General features: G+C 46.7%; 1 protein-coding gene across 1 annotated transcript in view; it reads right to left on the bottom strand.

Annotated features, from left to right (window-relative positions):
• The window catches only part of LOC122388522, an 89,235-nt gene that overhangs the window by 61,897 nt on the left and 7,285 nt on the right, over positions 1–20,053 (bottom strand). The window contains exon 2 of the mRNA XM_043379705.1: positions 9,144–9,219. Within this exon, the coding sequence (XP_043235640.1) occupies positions 9,144–9,219 (76 nt within the window). The remainder of the gene's footprint in view (positions 1–9,143; positions 9,220–20,053) is intronic.

Consider the following 20,053-nt stretch of genomic DNA (forward strand, 5'->3'; position numbering starts at 1 on the left):
GGCAGTAGAATATACCGTCATATTTATCGTGACGTGGACACTGGACATAAAGTGAGGCCGGAAAGCATAACATAACGTGACATGCAGGTTGCAGATATGTGCTTCAAATGTTTGCTAAAAAGTCAGCAATTTAATAAGAAGTCTTGGAATATGCAATATTCAAACTCATACTGATGATGTACTAGTTCTAGTGGCGCCAGTGAGCAGGAACCTATTTTTTTCAGGCATTAGACATTTTTTCTTTGCGCTTAAGGCAAAATGTGTTAGGTACTAGAAATCTCTGACAGATTTATCACACCATTCCCAATGAAACACTTTTTAGTTTTTTACCAGTTCACTAACAAAGTCGACATCTCTTCATTGGTATGCCCGACCTGAACACATCCATCTTGTTCCGTCCTGTGCCCTGATTCGGCCCTCCCATCTAGGTCACCGCGTGGGTGCAAACAAAACTCACTCAGTAACGCACATCCCACACAAGACACTCCAAGAGGCGCTCCCTCCACGATTTAGAGACCCTCTCAATCAATGCTCTCACATAGTGGCGCAACACTCAATCACAGTCGCACCTTTTTCTACATTCATCGCGCGAGTGTGGTGAACTGTTTGTTTCGTTTCCGCGGTGTGGCCTGCTCTGTTTTCTCCACGCGGTGGAACTAATAATCTAAATAATCAGGTTTTCTATGCGAGCTGCGGATACATGTGCCGACTGCGCGATTGAGCTAATGTGCTTGCTTTCCATACGAGCGGTAGGGTTAATTCTGCCGTATCTAAGTGGTATGGCAAACTGCCTTTTCTCTGCAATTCGGTTGATTGTAAAGAAATGCGCAGTGCAGCTAAGTCCATGATATTCATGCAATGTGACATACCTCTGCATGTGCTGTGTGACATAATCTGTCGTCTCTTCACTGAATGATACATTCTGCTCTCTTTCCCGTTCAACTAGGTCTGCTGTTTCTGTGATGTTCGCCTACTTCTAACATTTCTGCACCCTACTTCTGCCTCTGTGTGGCGTATCTAACTCTGCTTGTATTGTGTCACTAATTACGCCATTTCTGCTCGGTCATCCGTATCATTGGCTTCCGTCTATCTCTCACTCTCACTCTCACTATCACTGTGCCTTCCTATCGTTCCTATCGCCTCATCTCGCTCCCACCCTTCCTCCTTTCGCTCTCGTCTCATCCCTTCCCCGTCGTCTCCGGCACGTGGAATAGACTCTTCCGGTGACATACACGACAGATCGAGTCGATTAGGTCAGAAGTTGTTGGAGAAAGCGAAAATATGTGGCAGCTGCCGTTTACTCGCGATCTATTCACACAAATACGGGTTCAATCGTCGCAGTTTCAAAACACATAAGTTCTCTTTCTTGTGTTGATAGAGCGCGCTTTTTTAATTTTGGCAGAAACAGAAAAGAAGCACTCGTACAAAGAGGCACAGCCTATACACTTTGTCCAGGAATGTATTCATGTTGCTCGTCACTTTCCGACAAGGGAGAAAATAGACATTAATTTTCGGCCCGATGGGCGACAGCATTGGCTTTAGGCGTTGCAGTATGGCGCGAGACCTAACGATGTTAAAAGCGAATCTTTTTAGGGGGATTTAATTGTTATCCTTTTATCAAGCGTTCCAATCAAGCCTGTAATAATAAGTGTTCTTACTTTTTACCGATGCTGCAATATTGCCTGGCTTTTCGACTTTATGCAGATTGCTGGACGAGGAATGTAAACTTTTTACAGCCAGGTGATTTTCCGACGTAGTCCGCAAGTTGTCAAAGTTTTCTCCACACGGTGAGATTAATTACACAGTTTTGTGAGCTTGATGTAATTGCATCTCTCCGTATGAAACTCGTCTTAACTACTAAGTTACGCCCTCAAATTCTACGAAGGAAACCTGACATCCCAGCCGTAGATAACAAATCTATAATAAACGTTCGTTTCCCACGCTGTAAACGTTTCCGATGTCCACATCTAAAAATCCTCCCGTAATCTCCGATTTGTAATTCCGCATCATCCCGGCGTCAGTAATTTCGGATCATTAGCTTCTCCAGCCGCCACCACGATGCGACCTTTGTGTCAGACATGTACCGCGTTTCACTTTCCGACATCCCCCCGATTGCGCAGGAGAAACTGTGGTGTGCGCAGGTCAAAGGTCGACCCGGGTGGGGCGCGCGCAGGTCAAGGGAACATGGCGAGCGGGGTAGCGCTTGTGGTGACTCCAGAGACCAACAGGCCATCTAGACCGAGGTCAGGTGTTTTACAAGAGGGCTGGAATTTGGAATTTTGACGAGGTGAGGGGCACTTGAGATGCGACTGACAAGTCTGGGGTGAAATGTGATGAAATCGGCATCGTAAGATCGGAAGATTATGTAGGCAGCAGGGAATCATGTATCCTAATTCACTGAGAAAAGACGCCTTAGCTCGATGAGTGAACCTTACCCATTTAATGAGTACTGAATGCTCTTGTGCTCACATCTCATCGGGTGGCATGCGATAGCTTTTACCAGAATATTTGACAGTCATTTGTGGCAATAACCACCAGAGATAATGCCGCATCACCGATTAAAACTTCATAGCACATCTGCACCGGTAGGTCAAAATTCAAAGCCATGTGATATTACATCTCGTCAAGCACAAAATGAATGCCGGAACGTTTCATTTTGATATCTAAGCTGTGAAGCAGCATCTGCTGTGCAGCGTGTTATCTCTTGACTCTTCAGTCAGAGGCACGGAGGCAGCTGACATGAGATCAGAGGCAGCACGAATTCCAACAAATCCTCGTGATTCACCGTGTCAGCTGCACTTCATGATTCTCCTTTCATCTCGTCATGCTCCAAGGAAACTGCTGAAACGTTCAATCCGAGAGAATGCAACAGGTCGTCGACCAGCACAAGGAAAACACAAGAGAGCGGAGATACCAACGGTAGGCATTTCCCCTATAAACAGCATTGCAGTTTTGTAGTCGAATATCAACAACGCGCTAGGAATGTCCGCGGTTCCATTGGAGTTTCCTAGCGAAGTTCAAACATTGGAAACTCAGAGGAAACTCTGAGTTTCCAATGTTTGATTTCCTCCGCCTCCATCAGCTACTGACAAGTGGTTATGATTTTGCTCCACCTGGCACTTCGTGATTTTAAGCCATCCATCGTTGAAGACTAGTCAAGGCTCTTCCACTTTCTGTTTGGAGTGGGCACTGACTGATAAAGGAAGCGTATGAATGCAAGGAATTGTTGACGTGTTCAGTTTAGTCAAACCATGAAGCCAGTAAACAGGATGACATTCAGTCAAACCATGACGCATGGAAAATATCATCAACTACCCCACTCATCCACAATGCGGTTTTAAAAACGAAAAGGACCACACGGTATCGATGACTTTCTAAACACCCGCACTATTGACACCCTTCCGTCAGCACTCTCTCATGAAAACACTCGTTTTGTGCTCGTTATCGGCAAGAAAACATCCACAAAACGGCACTCACAAGCTGAGCTGAGACAGCACCCAAGGGTGTACGCCGACCACAAATGGCGTATCTGTATCCATAGTCTGTGGCGTTGGATGGGGAGAGGGAGAGGGAGAGAGAGAGAGAGAAAGAGAGAGAAAGAGAGAGTGAGTGAGTAAGAGAGAGAGAGAGAGAGATAGAGAGAGAGAGAGAGAGAGAGAGAGAGAGAGAGAGAGAGAGAGAGAGAGAGAGAGAGAGAGAGAGAGAGAGAGAGAGAGAGAGAGAGAGAGAGAGAGGAAGAGGAGGAGGGAAGGGGACAGAGAGGGGATGAACATAAAAAAATCGATAGAAGAGGAGAAAAGAAGAAGAGAGGGGGAGGACGTAGGGAAGAAGAGGTTGGAAGATCATCTTGATATTGATGCATAGTCGGCCTCAGGTGGCATACGCGTATTTCTATTGAGAGCATTTCTTCTCTCCTCTTAATCATGAGCGAACTTCAGAGATTTAATCAAGTTTCTGAGAGCAAGTTTATAAAAGATTCCAAACTCCCGGAATTTATTCATTCACTCCAAAAGACGCCCAGCATCCTCTGCCCCTATGATGAGCTGCAGTGGCTATTCTCCGCTAGGATTTAGATCCGCGTCAGCCAGCCAGTGAAGGGAGAATAACATCCCCTCGCTCCCACCCTATTGGGCGCTCTCTCAAATCCCAGAGGACCCCACACACGAGAGCCACTAAACGGGCCGTTTCTATTCGACAGGCGTTTGGGTTCCTGATGAGGTGTAATTGAAAGTGTCTGTGGAAACCTGGCTCAAGAATTTTAAACGTAAGACGTGATATAATATTTCATAAAAAGGTTATCCTCTTCCACTAAATATCACAGAACTGGCTGGGTAGAACAACGACTGACATGGATATAGTGGCTGGATCGTGACAACTTTTAAATTAGGTACAAGTGACTGAAATTTTTAATTAAAAGCTTTCTTACTACATATTTTTTATTTGCTTAATCCACAAAGGAAATGGAACCCTATGACAGTAAAGTCCACATTTAAAGTGACATCTTACATCAAGGCCTCTTACATGAAACGTGATGAAATGCCATTGTCGAGCCAAACATCAAAGCTCAAGAATCATGTCTCTGCCTTCAAGTACTGCACTACCAGCCTTTGCATAGCTTCCACCAGACTCGCCAAGCCCAGTCGCGTCACTGAAAACGGGCCAGAGAAACGCTCCTCGATAGGAAAAGCGGACGGGTGATTCAATCAGTATGCATGGCAAAGAAGGGGCGAGTCATTGTATTGTATTGTATTGTATTGAACAATCATGAGCGATCCACATTCTGAAAGTGCGTGGCGATTACTGCTCAGAATCCGTATCCGCGGTTACTAATCTAAACATTCACAGCATTCACACATTCACTCACGTCAAAGCACGGACAGAGACACTTTCGTAGTACCACAGGTATATACAACTCTCTGTTGGTCAGCGACGATCAGTTGATGCCCCGTCCACTATCGCGGCTTTAACAGATCGGGCAAAGGGGGCGGGAGACAGCTGCGACAGCTGAGTTGGGAGACTGTTGAGTAGAGCAGCGGCTCGATAGCCGAACCGCCGCCTACCCGTTTCCAGCCGTGGTCGCGGAAGGTGAAAGAGGTGGTCTTGCCTGGAGTGTCTCTCCCGGACAGCGCTGTTTGTGACGAACATGGTTGCCAATTCCTCGGGTTCGCCGCGCTGAATGGCTTTGTGGGCGATAACAAGGGTTTGGTAATCAGCCATATGACGCGGGGACAACCACCCGAGCTTTTTTCGCAGTCAGAGACATGGGCAAATTTACGGCGACCGAAAATGACTCTAGCAGCGAAGTTCAAATTTTTTTGGAAAAATTGGTCATGGGCTCATAGACAGCTCAGCGGCCGCAGAAGTGGAGAGGTATCGCCATCAAATTAGACACCCTCCGAGGTCCTTAGTCGCAATAGTGTCGCAGTCCTATTCCTATACAGAAGTTGCAAGATGACAGCAATTATGCCCGCAAGCAGCTAGCCTCAGTCAAAGCGAACAAGGGCACAGTCCTCCCATCACGGAAGTGAGCGAACTGTGACAAAGAGGGCGGGGACGCCCTTTGACACCAAATGGGCACGCCCAGACGCCCATTCCCATTGGGTCATTAGCTGCACATCCGCGTACGCACAGCCAAGGGCGGCGGATGGAGTTATGTGAGAGGGCACGCAAGGCAGCGAGGACGACCGAACACAGGAAGGCCCTATAATAGAGCATAGTTGAGCACGCAAAGTAAAATGAGTCCGTCAGCAATGCTTAGTTTTCGTAAATCATATGAGAGTTGAGACTTCGTTGCTTCGTTTCGAAGGAACTGTTGTAAGTGTCAGTAAATGGCCACAATTGGTCGCATTGAATATTTTAGATGACATGTGTTTTAGAGATGGCCTGACATTTCTTCGCAGTGTCAGACATGCCCATAAGTGAACAATTATCGCTTCTGAATACCACGCGCTAACGCCAAAAATGCGCCAAGAGAAGCACTCGTCAATCAGCAGAGCAGTCTCGGCAAGGCAGTAAAGCCTGGGATGGGCAGCATCTAGGTCGCCAAGCGATCTACTCTCTTCTCCCTGAGCTCAAACAAGCTACTCGACACAAAAGTCAAGGTCAGTAGAATGTCAAGATGCCACAGAGATGCCCCTGGGGCACGACACCCGAAGAAGAACGACGCTGTGATGGGACGATAGTGCTTCTATTGTTGGATGAATGTTGCAACATAGCAGCACGTTAGGGCACTGTAGAGCTTGAAGGCAGCAGAGGTCACGTTCCACGGGGACCAACTGGTCCAGTGCGGTCCGGTCTAAAAGAGGCGAGGTTCAGTAGCGGAAAGAAAGGTCGCCCATTAGCGCGAGTAAAGCTAATTTACGGCATAAACTGAAATTGATGTGGTTGAATCAAAGCAGCATCCCGAATAATAATAGGACAGAAAAATGCCCTGGACGATTCGCAGATTGGGAAAACGTCTGCAGATTTCTACAGCTTCCAAAAAAACCTGGCGGCTTAACCCTCGCCCATGTAGGGGGGGGGGTTGGTGCAACCCCCCCCCCTCTGAGGTTTTTCGGAAATAGTGCAAAAACGGCGGCGCGCAGCGCCGCCAAATTTTGGGTACCTTATGGGGCAAACCTTGCGCATCTTTTGACAAAAAAATTTGACCGGGTCATGTCAGGTCACGGAGTTATGACGTCACAAAGGGAACAGCCTCCGGGCGGATTTTCACAAACTGAGTGCCAACGCCCGAGGTTTCCTGCCGGTGGTACGGACATCGGTTGATGGATCGTGATGAAACTTCCCATGCATGTTGGGGCAAGTATTGGCTATCATATGGTATAAGAAACTTGACCGGGTCAGGTCAGGTCACGGAGCTATGACGTCACAAGAGGAACAGCGTCCGGTACTATTTTTGAAAAGCGCCCAAACCACTATTTTGCTAATTCTTGTCACCTCAATGGGAATATGCAGCAATATTAGCTTCTATAGGGAGAAAATGGACCTCCCAAATCCAAAAATACAATCAGATTTCAAAAATTTAAATTTTTATTTTTCGAATTTCTGCCGCCGACTGTGACCTTGCCGACTTCCGGCGCTCCCAACGCGCCATTTTTAGAGCTAGGGAAACGAAATACATACCAAACGATAGAGAATTAATCAAGGAACACGATAGTGATTTCAAGTCGATATCTCCCACCGTTTTGCCGCAATCGCCGCGGAAAGTTGAAAAAAGTCTATTTTTCCGAAAATTTGACCTTTGACCGGTCAAAAGTAGGTCAAATGTTGACCTAGGACCAAAAAATATACCACCAATCGCGAGATCTCGGCGAGAGCAATCCGTTGGTGATTTTCGCTAAGCTCTACGACGCTCCGTTTTCAAACGCCAAGGGGGGGTCGCACTAACCCACCCCCCCTGCATGGGCGAAGGTGGCAGATCGCCGTTTACGGGCGAGGGTTAAGTCTGGCTTAATCATGGAGCCTGCAGCCGTTCATATTATCTTTTACCGCGCGATCAGCCGATCACTCACCGATCAAAGCCCAACCAAGGTCAGCTGGCTAGCCAATCAACGTCTTTTGTGGGCCAACAAACGCCGTGAAGTCAAACGCCAACTAGGTAATTAATTTGTAACGCTGAGCGGAAGCCCCGTGGTTAAATGACACCGGCCAGCGATCCGTCAAATTTCAGTCAAACTCGGGCCAATCGTGCGTGAAATGTGTGTCGACCCGCGCTGACGTCACAGCCATTCCGACTGTTTGATTGGCTGACTGGCAGCAGGCTAAAGAGGGAAACGAAAGAGAAAGCGAGAGATCTGTCTGCTAACAGTTGGGGCAGCTGAAGCGATGAGCTATTCATATATCTTTTGCAGGCATTCAGTGCCTCATTAAGGCTTTTAAGCATTCGACGAGGGAAAAGCGCAGCAAAAAGTCAAGAAGATAAAAGGGAAACTAAATTCACTGTTTGTCTTTCGTGGGTATAGCCCTAAAGCTAGATAGAAAAGGTAATAATCCTACTATCTGGCAAAGAAAATCAGCATAAAAATAACTAGCGCGAAAGGAAGAAGTAAGATGCAATAATTGAACCATTCGCACGAAGCTAAAAGCCACAGCTGAGCATTCTAAGCACCTAATAAACGTGAAACTTGGCCATTTCGATCCAGGTCGCCGCACAAACACACACAGACGTACACCAGTAGCAGAAGTGAAGCGTATCACTACTGGCGACAGGTGCTCATCTATCAGCCCGGTCATCTGACCACACAATATGACCTGCTGACTTGCATAGGAATTGCAGGTGACTTGCATTTGAATCGGTCTGGTCACTCAGCAGAAGTTTTCGCTACACCCAGCTCTCGATTAATTCCAATGACCAGACGAATCACAAAATGAAAGCGAAACCCTATACGGAAACTTGTGAATTGCGTGATTGGTGAAAATAAATCTTTTAGATCTTAACTCAACAAATGCGCAGCCCTTCTGCTGTCAGGATACACTCTAATATCTGTCGCAGGTTCCCCAGCCTTTTTTGAAGTGTACTGGAGGCGCCAACATCCACATATAGGGGTCTCTCTCTTTCTCTCTTTCTCTCTCTCTCTCTCTCTCTCTCTCTCTCTCTCTCTCTCTCTCTCTCTCTCTCTCTCTCTCTCTCTCTCTCTCTCTATCTCTCTCTCTCTCTCTCTCTCTCTCTCTCTTTCTCGCAGATTGCGCGGGAGATTTAGCAGATCGCTCGGATCTCACGTACCCCGCCCACATCCATCAAACGTCGGCCCATAATGGCGGTTTCCCCTATTCCTAGGCGCGATATGCGCACGTATTGCCAGACACACGGCGCACTATGGTTACTGCCACCCAGAAAATGGCCATAAAACAAAGGGGAGGCATCATATTGATCAAAATGAAGGAGCATTAAAAGATTGGCAAACCAGCGACAGCAAGTGCTCTGTCTCATGCATGCACATATTGCACAATGCGAATATTTCCGGTCGCTGCTGAGAACAATGCGACTTCAGTTTGGCAGATTCATTGATAAGATATCTAGCGCAAATGATGAATGACAGGTAGGCATCCACTAACGCATGCGTGGGCCTAACTAATAAATCAGCTGATAAATAGTGCAGCATTGACTCCGTCGAGGATTTCAACCACTTTGGGTAGGTACTCACCATGCAGAGCTTTGAGATACGCCTTTCCCGCAGCGATTAGCTGCCTGGCACTCGGGTTAAACTTGTCCAAGATATTCTGAAACAAGACAGACATACTGTCAGCCCATCACAAATCACACATCCAACAGATAACGTCATAAATAAGCGTTCATTTTATAGGCAGTCATTTTCTTCTCTATCCAGCAATGAGAAGGCCACATGCAGTTGCGTCCAACTCTTGCAGAGCTATTGGCCAGGGAACCGAGCGATGTCAGCGGGTTTTAGTGGTTCTCTCAATATTCCTCCACTTCCCATGGTAATCCATTGGCTCACGTGGACAAAGCCTACGGGCTGAGGGCACACCGACAGCCTCAAGCAGTATCTGTTGCATTAACTGAGCTTGGAATCAGTTGAAACAAACAAAAACAATATCAGTAGCAAGCAGCGGTATCCCACAAAAGATCCATTTTTCCTTCATGAAAATAACTGAAATTGACGCATAACCATAAGCCAAGCCACGCTTGTAGACTGTGTTTAGCGACAATTGACGTGACATGAATCCAGGCCTCTAAATCATTCCATCCACCACCGAAGAAACTACACCTAACCGCAACTACCCTCACACATGGTCCGCCGCCACACATTCGAGCCAACCCGGCGCCGGCGGGCGGGCCGCTAGGTGCCAAAATCGGAGCAGACGAGTCGAAATCGGCACACGGAAAGTGATCTGGGACAGGTGCGCCGAAAACGTCGCCGAGTCAGCTGGCGCGGTGGGCGACGCCCCGATTGGTGGCTGAGTCCCACGGTAGTGGGAAGGCGTGGGGCCGCGGGGTGGACCGTGGACGGGAGGAGACGGCTGCTAACTGGTAAGCTATGACTTTCCACTTGTACGGCACCGGCGTGCTTGTCGAGGGAGGGGTGGGGTGGGGGCGGGGGGAGGCGACAAGAAGACCATTATCTTGCACCAGTAACAATTAACAATTAACCAGTAACAATTAATATACGTAAAATTATGCCATCAGATCAGTGGTCATCATTTCATAGTCATAAAAAGACTCCTGGTTCACAGTTCAGTGTTCAGTCAACAGCAGCTCTGTGCATAAATGGATTGTTCAGTGATTGATCTAAACCTACTTAGTAATTCTGGAAAATAATAGCCACAGCACCCACTCATAGACAAATCTCACAGCTCAGACATTTCCGCTGTCACAGTTGTCGAGTTTATTCACCCAGTAGCGTCCACAGCTTCCCATGGAAACTGTAGCAGTGGCTTCACACTTATTTGGAGGCGATTTCGGCGCGCTGTGGTGACCACTTTGGCCGCAGTTCCCAGGATGACCATTTGTGGCGCGCACGTGGCGTTTGATCCGCGGCTGGAGCTGGTGGGGACTCCGATTCGAACTGGACCATACCGAGCTGATGTTAGGGACCACTGATCACCGTTCAGGCTAATGGTTATCACTTGCGGGATGATGATCTGTGGTTTCCTTATATGTTTTATCGGCTATCAGTCGACGCAAGCAGAGATTTGTATTTCTGGCTGGTTTATCCAAATTCCAGTAAGACGCTCAAGAATAAATCTATATTACTATTTGAGGTGACGTAGTTTCTGTAACCGAGGTCGCGACATGGTGCTACGTAGCGCGGGTTACAGATCACACCGTTGCACCTACCGCGCTGAAATTTGCGCAAGTTATAGAACAAGGATGGACAACGTGCCTTTGAGCGGTCTCGGCTAGATCGGATCGATAGCGAGCGCGTGGCGCGTGCCCAAAAAGTGCAAATTCGCGTCATAGACTTTACATGTATAAATCGGCTGGCAAAAACGGGCGAAAATGGCTAAATTTGCCCGACACGGGTCCGTTCCCCGTGCAATATCTCGGTAGCCGTGCGCCCGATCGGCACGGGGAAAACAGCATCGTGTAGAGAATCGAACGGGCAATCGAATAGTGTGCGGTGCAGGGGTGGCACGCGCCACGTGCAAGTGTGAGGGCAATTTCATTTCAAAAAGTGCCATTTTAAAAGGATTTTGAATTTTATTTTATTTTCCCGTGACCATCAGACTGAGAGAGTTGAAACAACGTCAATTGGCAAGAGAAATGTACCGCCTCTCATGGAAAAATTGTGAACAGCTAATTGATCAAAAACAATGTGGAAAAAATCGCTGAATTAAATGGTATTTGTCCATAATGTGCCACTAAAAAGTTACACGGGATTTGCTGCTTAACCTGATACGCTTGACAATTGAAAATGCTATCATTAGAAAGAGCATTCAATTCTCTCCAAGATCCAATCATCACGTTTGCATGACAAGCAACAGTATTCTTAAAAATATAAATGTTTTAAACCTCTGCAAAACGATTTTTAGCGAAAATTATCTACGCCTTTCATTTGTCTTGAAACTACGCACCTCAATTATAAAGCACATTTGACAGATTCTGAAGTGGAAAGCATGCTTATCAGACACGGGCACCTCGATGCGGTGGATATTTTTTCCACAAACCAAAACGCTTAGCCGTCAAAAAGCAATCGACCGAAATGGATAGATAACCCAACCGACACAAGAACAACCGAACACCCGCCGATCGAAAATATCCCTTTTCGCGTTGCGGAGCACGCGGGTCACCCTAGTGTCCACTAATTAGATGTGAATTATACACTATACAGTCAAGTGTTGCAGGATATGCGTGCGATTCGCGTAAAGGTTCAGCATGCGTAAAGCGAGGAAACATGATTATGGATTCCTATGTTTCATGAATAACACCAGTCAAAATCAATAGCATCAATATCCGAAGCAGCGGATGGTATCGATATGCCTCGACCTCATCATTAGCTTTCGTAGAGGTCACTGACAGAAAAGCTGCAGCCGATCTCAGCTGAGCTGCTGCTGCCGCCTGCTACTGGTGATTCAGTTGCCGCCGCTGCTACTTCTGTTTCCACCGCGTCCACAGCCCGTCCACATGGGAACCATTAGTGGACGCCCCACCCGTCCACACGGGAACCATTAGTAAACCCACCACCCGTCACCAACTGTGACCAATGAGCGCTGAATACACACTAGCGCCGTCTTACCAACACGGTCGCACACACAAATCGCGGGCAAACGTTCAGACTAACGAAGACAAAACAGTCCATCGGTTGGCCTGGTCCGTTGGTTCACCTCATACCAGCGTGTCGAAAAGACAGATGGAGGTGATTTTCTGGAAGACGGAAGCTGACCATTATTGGATTTGTCTGAAGGTGTAATACAAAGCGGATCGTGTTAGGTCTCAGCAGCTCAAAGTGCCCCAAGGTTTTGAAGAAGCCTCGGGGTTTGATGTGATACCTGTTTGAGGCAGCTAGTGTTCAAGAAACCCTCAGAGCCTGAGGAAGCCTCCGAGTTCTAGAGAATGATAAACTGTTTCAGTCTTCAAAGGCTCAGACAGTCTCCGGTTCTGAGACAGCGGTGGACCACTCCATTATCTCAAGACAGTATCGACTTCCTCAGGAGCTGAGGCATTATACGGGTCGTCAGAGGGCCTGAAGCTCTCCCGACTACCCCGAGGTCTCAGACGGTCCCGATTTCCTCTATATTTTAGACAGCACGGTCCATCCCGAGGGTATGAGGCAGCTCCAGCAGGGTTCTGAGACATCTGAGGAAGCCTCAAGCAATGAAGGCAGCGGCGAACTGCTCAGAGCATTCAGACGCTCCGGGTCCCGCCCTTGGGTCCCAGAATGGTCCGGACCCACTCTAAGTTCCCAGACGCTCTGGACCCGCCCCGAGGGATCCAGACGCTCTGGACCCACTCTAGGATCCCAGCCGCTTTGGACCCGCCCCGGGATCCCAGACGCTCTGGACCCACCCTCAGGGATCCCAGACGCTCCGGACCCGCCGTCGGGACAGGCCGTGGGATCCGCGCTGAGTTTCCACCACTATTGGGGCATTCCACGTCAAATCGAACAAAAATCGGCTGTTTTGCACCTTACCATCAGCGATTTCATCATAAATTTGTGAGCGAGTTCCTGTGTGGCCCCGGACATAACATTGATGTTTTTTGCACATTCTGACCACAGGTCTTCTAAATATAGGGCATCAAATTTTTACAAAATGTTGCATCTTTATATTTTTGAACGACCATAACTTTGGTTGTACTTGTTTGATTTGAATGAAATAAACCTTACTGTTTAGGTTATTTCTTAAGCATTTGTTTAGAATTGCACCTACTTAAATATATGACCTTGAAATTTGCTTAACTCTGTTCTTAAGCACAAATATTGAAATAGCAAAAAACACGTCACCTTCGATTTGGCTCATTTTCATATATTTTATTGCCTACCATATTCTTAACAACCTGTGAAAAAATTAGAGTGGGCCATTCATAAGTTTTGAAGAAAATTGCACATATGCAAACGTATGTTAGCACGCGCAGTGGAGGGGGAAGAGCAATTTCGCCCACCCCTCCTGTTTTTCGCCAATATCTCATAAGAATAATGCGAAATTAATTATGGCTACCTGTCAAAAATTGAATTGGACATCTCATCGTGCAAGCAATAAGAAAATCGGTTCACAACTGTTCTAGTAATAGCGGTGTAAAGTGAACATCCTGTCGCCGCAGCGACGCGGCGACTCGGCAGCCGGCGCCGACCGCTACGCGCCGCCTGAATTGTAGACTGTGCCGGGACGGAACGGAACGGTTCCGTCTTTACATCGCGCTCCCTACCGCTGATTACGTTCGATTCGCGTCAAATTTTGTGAGAAGACTAAGAAATGTACAGGCAATCTTATGGTGAAAGAATTTTGAAAATCGGTTGGTAAACAATTGAAATATGAACGTGTAAACACAAAATTGTGATTGCTGCGTTTCCCGCATCGGCCGAGCCCGCCTCAGCCGGCGACATGTTACTCTTAGCAGGCCTCTAACTGCCATATTTACTATTGGATTAACTAGAAATTCCCCACACATACTAAAAAAATGTATGTTCTTTCGTATAGTGAAGATCAAAAGACGTGAAGATATCGTTGCGTGATAATGTTTTCGTTGAATTTACTTCATGATGCATTTCCACACTGCTCAAAATTCACCGCAAAATACCGTTTGCCTGAGACACTTTTACTATGGAACGTGAATGCTTGACTACGATGACTATGCATTTCCATTCTCGCAGAGTTTGGGATATCACTAATCAGCAATCATTCATTTCAGAAAGTGTACATACGCAAGCATGTCTTGACTCTGTCTTTCAAGGTCACGCGCGGTTGCGTGATGTTGATGCATGAAAACGGCGTTTGCCGCGAAAGTTATGAATGGCCCACTCCAATTTTTTCACAGATGGTTAGGAACATTGTGACGGACATAATATGTACAAATTACCCAAATCGAAGGTGACGTGTTTTTTGCTATTTAAATTTTTATGTTTTAATTCAAGGTCAAATGCATTTCAAGGTCACTTCAATTTAATTTCATAATTAAAAATCAAAGCCTTATCAATTGCCTATAAGACACTGCTAATATCATTTTGATACCAGAAAAGGAACCAGAGTTATAGCCATTTAAAAAAATTGATGTGTGGCATTTTTCGCTATATTCGATGACCTATATCTCAGCGATACGTTATCAAATTTCGAAAATATTATTCGTAACTCAGTTTTGAACCATGCCCAGTCTGCCTACAAATTTTCAGAAAAATCGAAGGGGATGACGGATTTCAGTGTTTGATTTGACGTGGAATGCCCCTATTGCCAACCGCCCCCGGGCGCAGAAACTAGGCCGTGGAGTGAGCCAGAGGTGCTCACATGTGGATCACTTTCCATGGCACGCGGACGGTGAAAATATAAGTGCATACTGAGACAATGCAGCAGTTACTGCCCTGAATGAGGCGGAGAGGCGCTGGGTTAAAAAATTGGTCGTCGTTTGTGCTAAAAACGTTGTCCCTGTTTGTGCTAAAAATGTGTCGGCCAGGCATAACTAGGATAGGCAAGCCTATTGAAGAATCTTGAGGCAAGCCGTCCCATTTAGCGTTGATTATGGAATAGTGGGGCGAGGGTATTGGCAGCGCTGTATCATTTAATTGCCTTCGAGCGTACCATCTTACGTCACGTCTCACGAGTCACGTAACATCTCACTTCACGATTCACGTCAGTCCGATGCTCTCGGAAAGCAGGATAGGTTGAGTTGCAAAGTTTGGGGCCCGTAGACTCGTGATACCACGAACTATGACAGCAGGGGACCTCGAGCTTGGACCTGCAAGCCATGCTTACGACCTGGGCGCTGTCTATTACAGATTAGAGGCGAGAGCCCAGCAACGCCCTATTCTGCACCACCACGGCGCCTAGCCCAGCCCTATTACTGCGCTCCGGCTCTACATAATGAACCACCGGATGTCCCCATTACAGAGCTAAAAAAGTACCGACCGATCCTGGCGCGAGTGAGGACGCCAGCGACACCCGGCGAGATACGATGTCAGATGACACCGATACCCTACGAGAAAACAGTAGGGGAAGTTGGGGCAATGCCGGAGTTGGGGCAAAGCCGAAATTCGAGATATTTCGAAAACCGTAAGACATGGATGCCACCTGTCAGTGATGCTCTGAAGCTTAAGTGACTACAATTATCGCATGTTTGTTACGAGTCGTCATTCGGAATACTTCGGCTGTGAGGACACCAAGAGCGTTTTCATGGTACGCGTTCCTTGTACTACATGCGCCTTTGAAGCTGCATTTCTTACTCATTATGCTACCGTTTGTCTGGCCAGTTCGGTCAAGTAATCTTCAGCATGTCTTTGCATAAGTGTGCTGCCTATTTGAAATTTATACGGCACGTTGAAAAGTTATGGGCCTGCAAATGAAAGTATGGCTGGCTGGGGTAATGCCGAAAACGTGCAATTACGCACGTTAAAGCACGCTACGTGGACTTTACTGCTGTAGAATAGCAACGCGAATTTTTAGTCACACAAATTACACTTTCAACCGACACAACGGCCTGTTACCTATAAGGAATTATTTACCTGGCATTTTCTTATTATATCACACAATTATAACTTCCAGTGTGCACCAAGCGTCCTCAAGCTCTTAAAACGCGTGTCAGCTTTGATAAATTCTGGATAAAGTTTGAGATAAAGTGGCAAAACATCAATGTCGGCATTCCCCGCAGATCATTTCTCCCATTTTCGGCTTTCCCCGCAGTCCGGGGCAACGCCGAAAAAGTCACTTCTTTGATATTTTTAGTTTGTGCGCTTAACGGTATGCGAATTCATCAAATGCGCCTGGTATGTTTGAAAGGTAAAAGACTGACCTCTCGAATGACGCCAACAAGAATAGCTCTTGCTGTCTACCTTGCGTGCTACGGGCGTCAGAAAAAAAGTATTCGGCGTTCCCCCAACTTCCCCTAATACTTTATGAGAAAGGCAGTGAGGGGACACTGATGCCAATGAGAGATGCGACAAGATGACACCGATGCCCAGCAAGAAAGGCAAAGTAACGAACGAAGCATCGCCTGTCCCGACCCCAACCGAGGCTCCATCCCTTCGAGCGCTGCCTATGGCGACACCCTGTCCAACCGGTGTGAGCTGAGCGAGGTCACGCGGTCGGCGGCGTTGACCTTTGACCCTGTCCGTGACCTGGGCCTCGTTTCATAAAACTCTGCCGTAACTTACACCTTTCCGTAATTCACACCCTTTCAAACTACGGAGCGCAAATAAATCCGTTTCACAAAGCCACAACTGGAATTGTTTACACCTCCGTAACTAAGCACATTTGCGTAGTTACCGTAATCTATCAAGCGTCCTACAAATTACAATTTCATGTCAACACTTATTTTTTACGAGAATTTATAAAACAATTATGTTGAATTTAAATCTTAAAAATTATGTATGAAAAAACAAAATTGATATTGATGGCAATCCTTTATTAAAACAATATATTAAAAACAGCAGAAAGCCAGCTAAGCAGAAGTGCCTAACTACGAAAGTGGCGCGGCGCGGCGAATAAACAAAATTCCGATAGTGGCCACAAAAAGCGACTGGTACCTACAGAAGATTTGCAGTTTCTTTTTCTCATTTTGGCTGTTCTTTCTTCCTCACCGGGCTCAACATTATAAAATATATTAAAAATTAGCGTCGAATCTTCAGATTAATTCAAAATCACGCAACATTTTTGTGCGTAGTTTACACCACTGATATCAAGAGCTTGATAAAATATTTGGCGTTAATTACGTCGTTTTATGAAACCCAAATGGCATCAATTGGTCCGGAATCGAGCATTTGCCGTAAATGAAGCTCCGTACTTTCGATGGCGTGAATTACTCCGGTCTCCGGCTTTATGAAACCGAATTGGCATCAAATACGCCAAATCTGGCATAATTGACGGAACGCCGTAAGTAATTCCTTTTATGAAACGAGGCCCAGGCGACGAGCACGCGGTGCAGCGCGCAGGCATGGCGCCGCCAGGCTAGAGCTAAGTGCCACCTTGGAGTTGTTATGAGGCAGCAGAGCGACTGATTGTCCCAAGTGCCACATCGTATTTTTCGGTTATGATTTGAGTTACATGAGAGTGGATGAGGCATTTTTCCCCGTCGCCTCGGTGGGGTCGGGTCAGTCGTTTGGGCTTTGGTTTTATTTGGATATATTTGGGAGAAATCGCTTTGCACTGGCTCGTAATGAAGTTGCATCGCAGGAAACGCCTGCAATTAGCCTGGTTAGTACTAGCTTACATTTTCTGTGTTTCTCGACCCCCCCCCCCTCCCACCACCACCACCACCACTACACACATACCAACAATGTGAAAGAGCTGTCATCGGGACTTTTGATGATGAAATGAATAATTAAAGTTTACAGGGCAACACAAATTAAATTCGATAATCGATAGGCGTTCAATTCTAAAATACTACGAGTATTCATTGTTCACATTTTCAATCATATTTATATCACAAGCGTTTTTCATCTACCGTTTGGTAGCTCTGTTTGACCTCGAACCGTTCCCTTCCTCAGATCAAGTGAATTTCAGAACGAGGCTATCAACAATCTCCCAATGTTACATCGGCTGATAAACAAGAGGCACCCAGCAGCACCTCAACGCCTTCGGAGTTAGGTTGAACCAACTACATCAACAAACCGATAATACTGCGACGTAACAGCCTGGATCGGACCAACCTCGCGTCTTTATCCTCTATTAGACGGTAGCCTTCATAGTCTGAGGTGTGTGTCTATGGGAGGCCTTAGAGGTCACAGGTTTAATTGCTGTCATTTCAACAGGCGGGTGTCTAAGTACAGGGCTTTTAGAGCGTCGACAATCGATGCATTTCTAGCAGGGGAATGTGTTGATCGAAGTTTATAGCCTTTTATGTTTATGACACACCTTCAAGTGCATATATCATTGCATTGAATTTTAAATTGTTTTCCTCTTTACCCTCTTTGCTGAAATTGCTTTGGTATCTCTAAAGCAACAACCTTGACCCTTAGCCCCGGCTTGGTAAAACAGCGTGTAATTAGTCGGCGTTTGTTTTCTTCAGTAGAAGGTTTTACAGCCTTCAGCAATGTAACGATTGTGACGTAACAATAACAAACTCACGCCCGAAGAATGTGACGCCTTTGCCGTAACGCATACCATGGACGGTGCAGTTACGAAACGCCAAGGCATGGCAACCAGTCACGCCGAGGGCAGCCAACGGCATTGTTGGTGCGTAGACACAATGCGGCTCACTGAGGTTGATTTGTTTTACCTTTATCGAGCAAGTTTTTGCGATTTGAAGTGGTATCACCTATTGATAGGCATTCCATTTCAGAGGCAGCGTTATCACCAAACGACAATACCGCGTAAGAACACAGATGCATAAGTACTCGTATGTAGCAAAGACCTGCGGCATTGCAAACAAAACTAAATGTTTTCTGCGCCCGTAGCAAACATATAAAGAACTCCTAAACCCATTGCACCTGTATGTAATTTTTAATCATGTCAATCTCAACCTCCGAATCCCTAATTGCCTCGTCAATTCTAACCAACATCCTAGCAATATGGGAAGATTCTTCTGAGGCTGCATTGATATAAGCCACCCACTCACCAAAATAAATAAGATAACCTGTTTTTTTTTTCTCAGGAACTGTGGGTGGCCTACCCTTCGCTCACCCTTCCCTCACCAGCCTGAGAGTTTGTCCCGCTGCTCCGCTATGCAGTGCCCCTGACCTCGGGATAGAGAGGGGCGGGGAGTAAAGAGAGCGGGAGAGAGGGGGAGAGGGAGGGAGGAGCGGAGGGCGCGGCCCACTCCGTGACTAGGAGAGAGGCCAGGGGTGCGGCTGAAGAGAGTGGGAGCGGCGCCTAACGGTAACCCGTTAGAGTTTGGGAGGAGCGGTGTCACCGGAACCTGTTGTCCGTCTGTTTTATGCCGTCGACAGAAAGTCGATAGAGAATTAATTGCCAGCAGAAATGACTTTTAGTTGGAAAATGAGAAAACAAAAATTGAGACGAACTTCCATTTTCTATATAAAGGAAACAACAATTGTTGTTTATGGTCTCCTATTCATCAAATACTTTTGTAATCCAATAAGCAAGCAGTTATCCATTCAGTGAATGAGATTATCAGACCGTTCTTCGGCCATTAACACCGTTCTAGTTAAACTATATACGATCTGAAAGCTCGCCCCAGTAAGGTCAAGTCCATAAGTGTCCTATGTCATGAAAGCTTGACCCTCTTGCTGGTGCTGCTCCCTATTTCCTTTAAAAACGCTTCAGTCGGGTGCTCCTAGCCTTGAGCCTGTTGAAGGTGTTGTTTACCACCTATCTAGCACGGCATGGGGGCTGGGTCACAAGGTCAGGCCCAGGTCATCGAGGTCACGGACTGTGCCGGCTCCGGCTCCGGTTGTCTGGGTAGGTCATCTCACAGTTGACCCGGAGTTCAGGAAAGGTGTTTTGGGCGACCAGACTCCGGGGTTTGTCAGGGAGACGCCAATGCGGTGTAGAT

Source organism: Amphibalanus amphitrite, unplaced genomic scaffold (assembly GCF_019059575.1).
Source record: "Amphibalanus amphitrite isolate SeventyFive unplaced genomic scaffold, NRLGWU_Aamphi_draft 000326F_arrow, whole genome shotgun sequence".
Taxonomy (NCBI): Eukaryota; Metazoa; Arthropoda; class Thecostraca; order Balanomorpha; family Balanidae; genus Amphibalanus; species Amphibalanus amphitrite.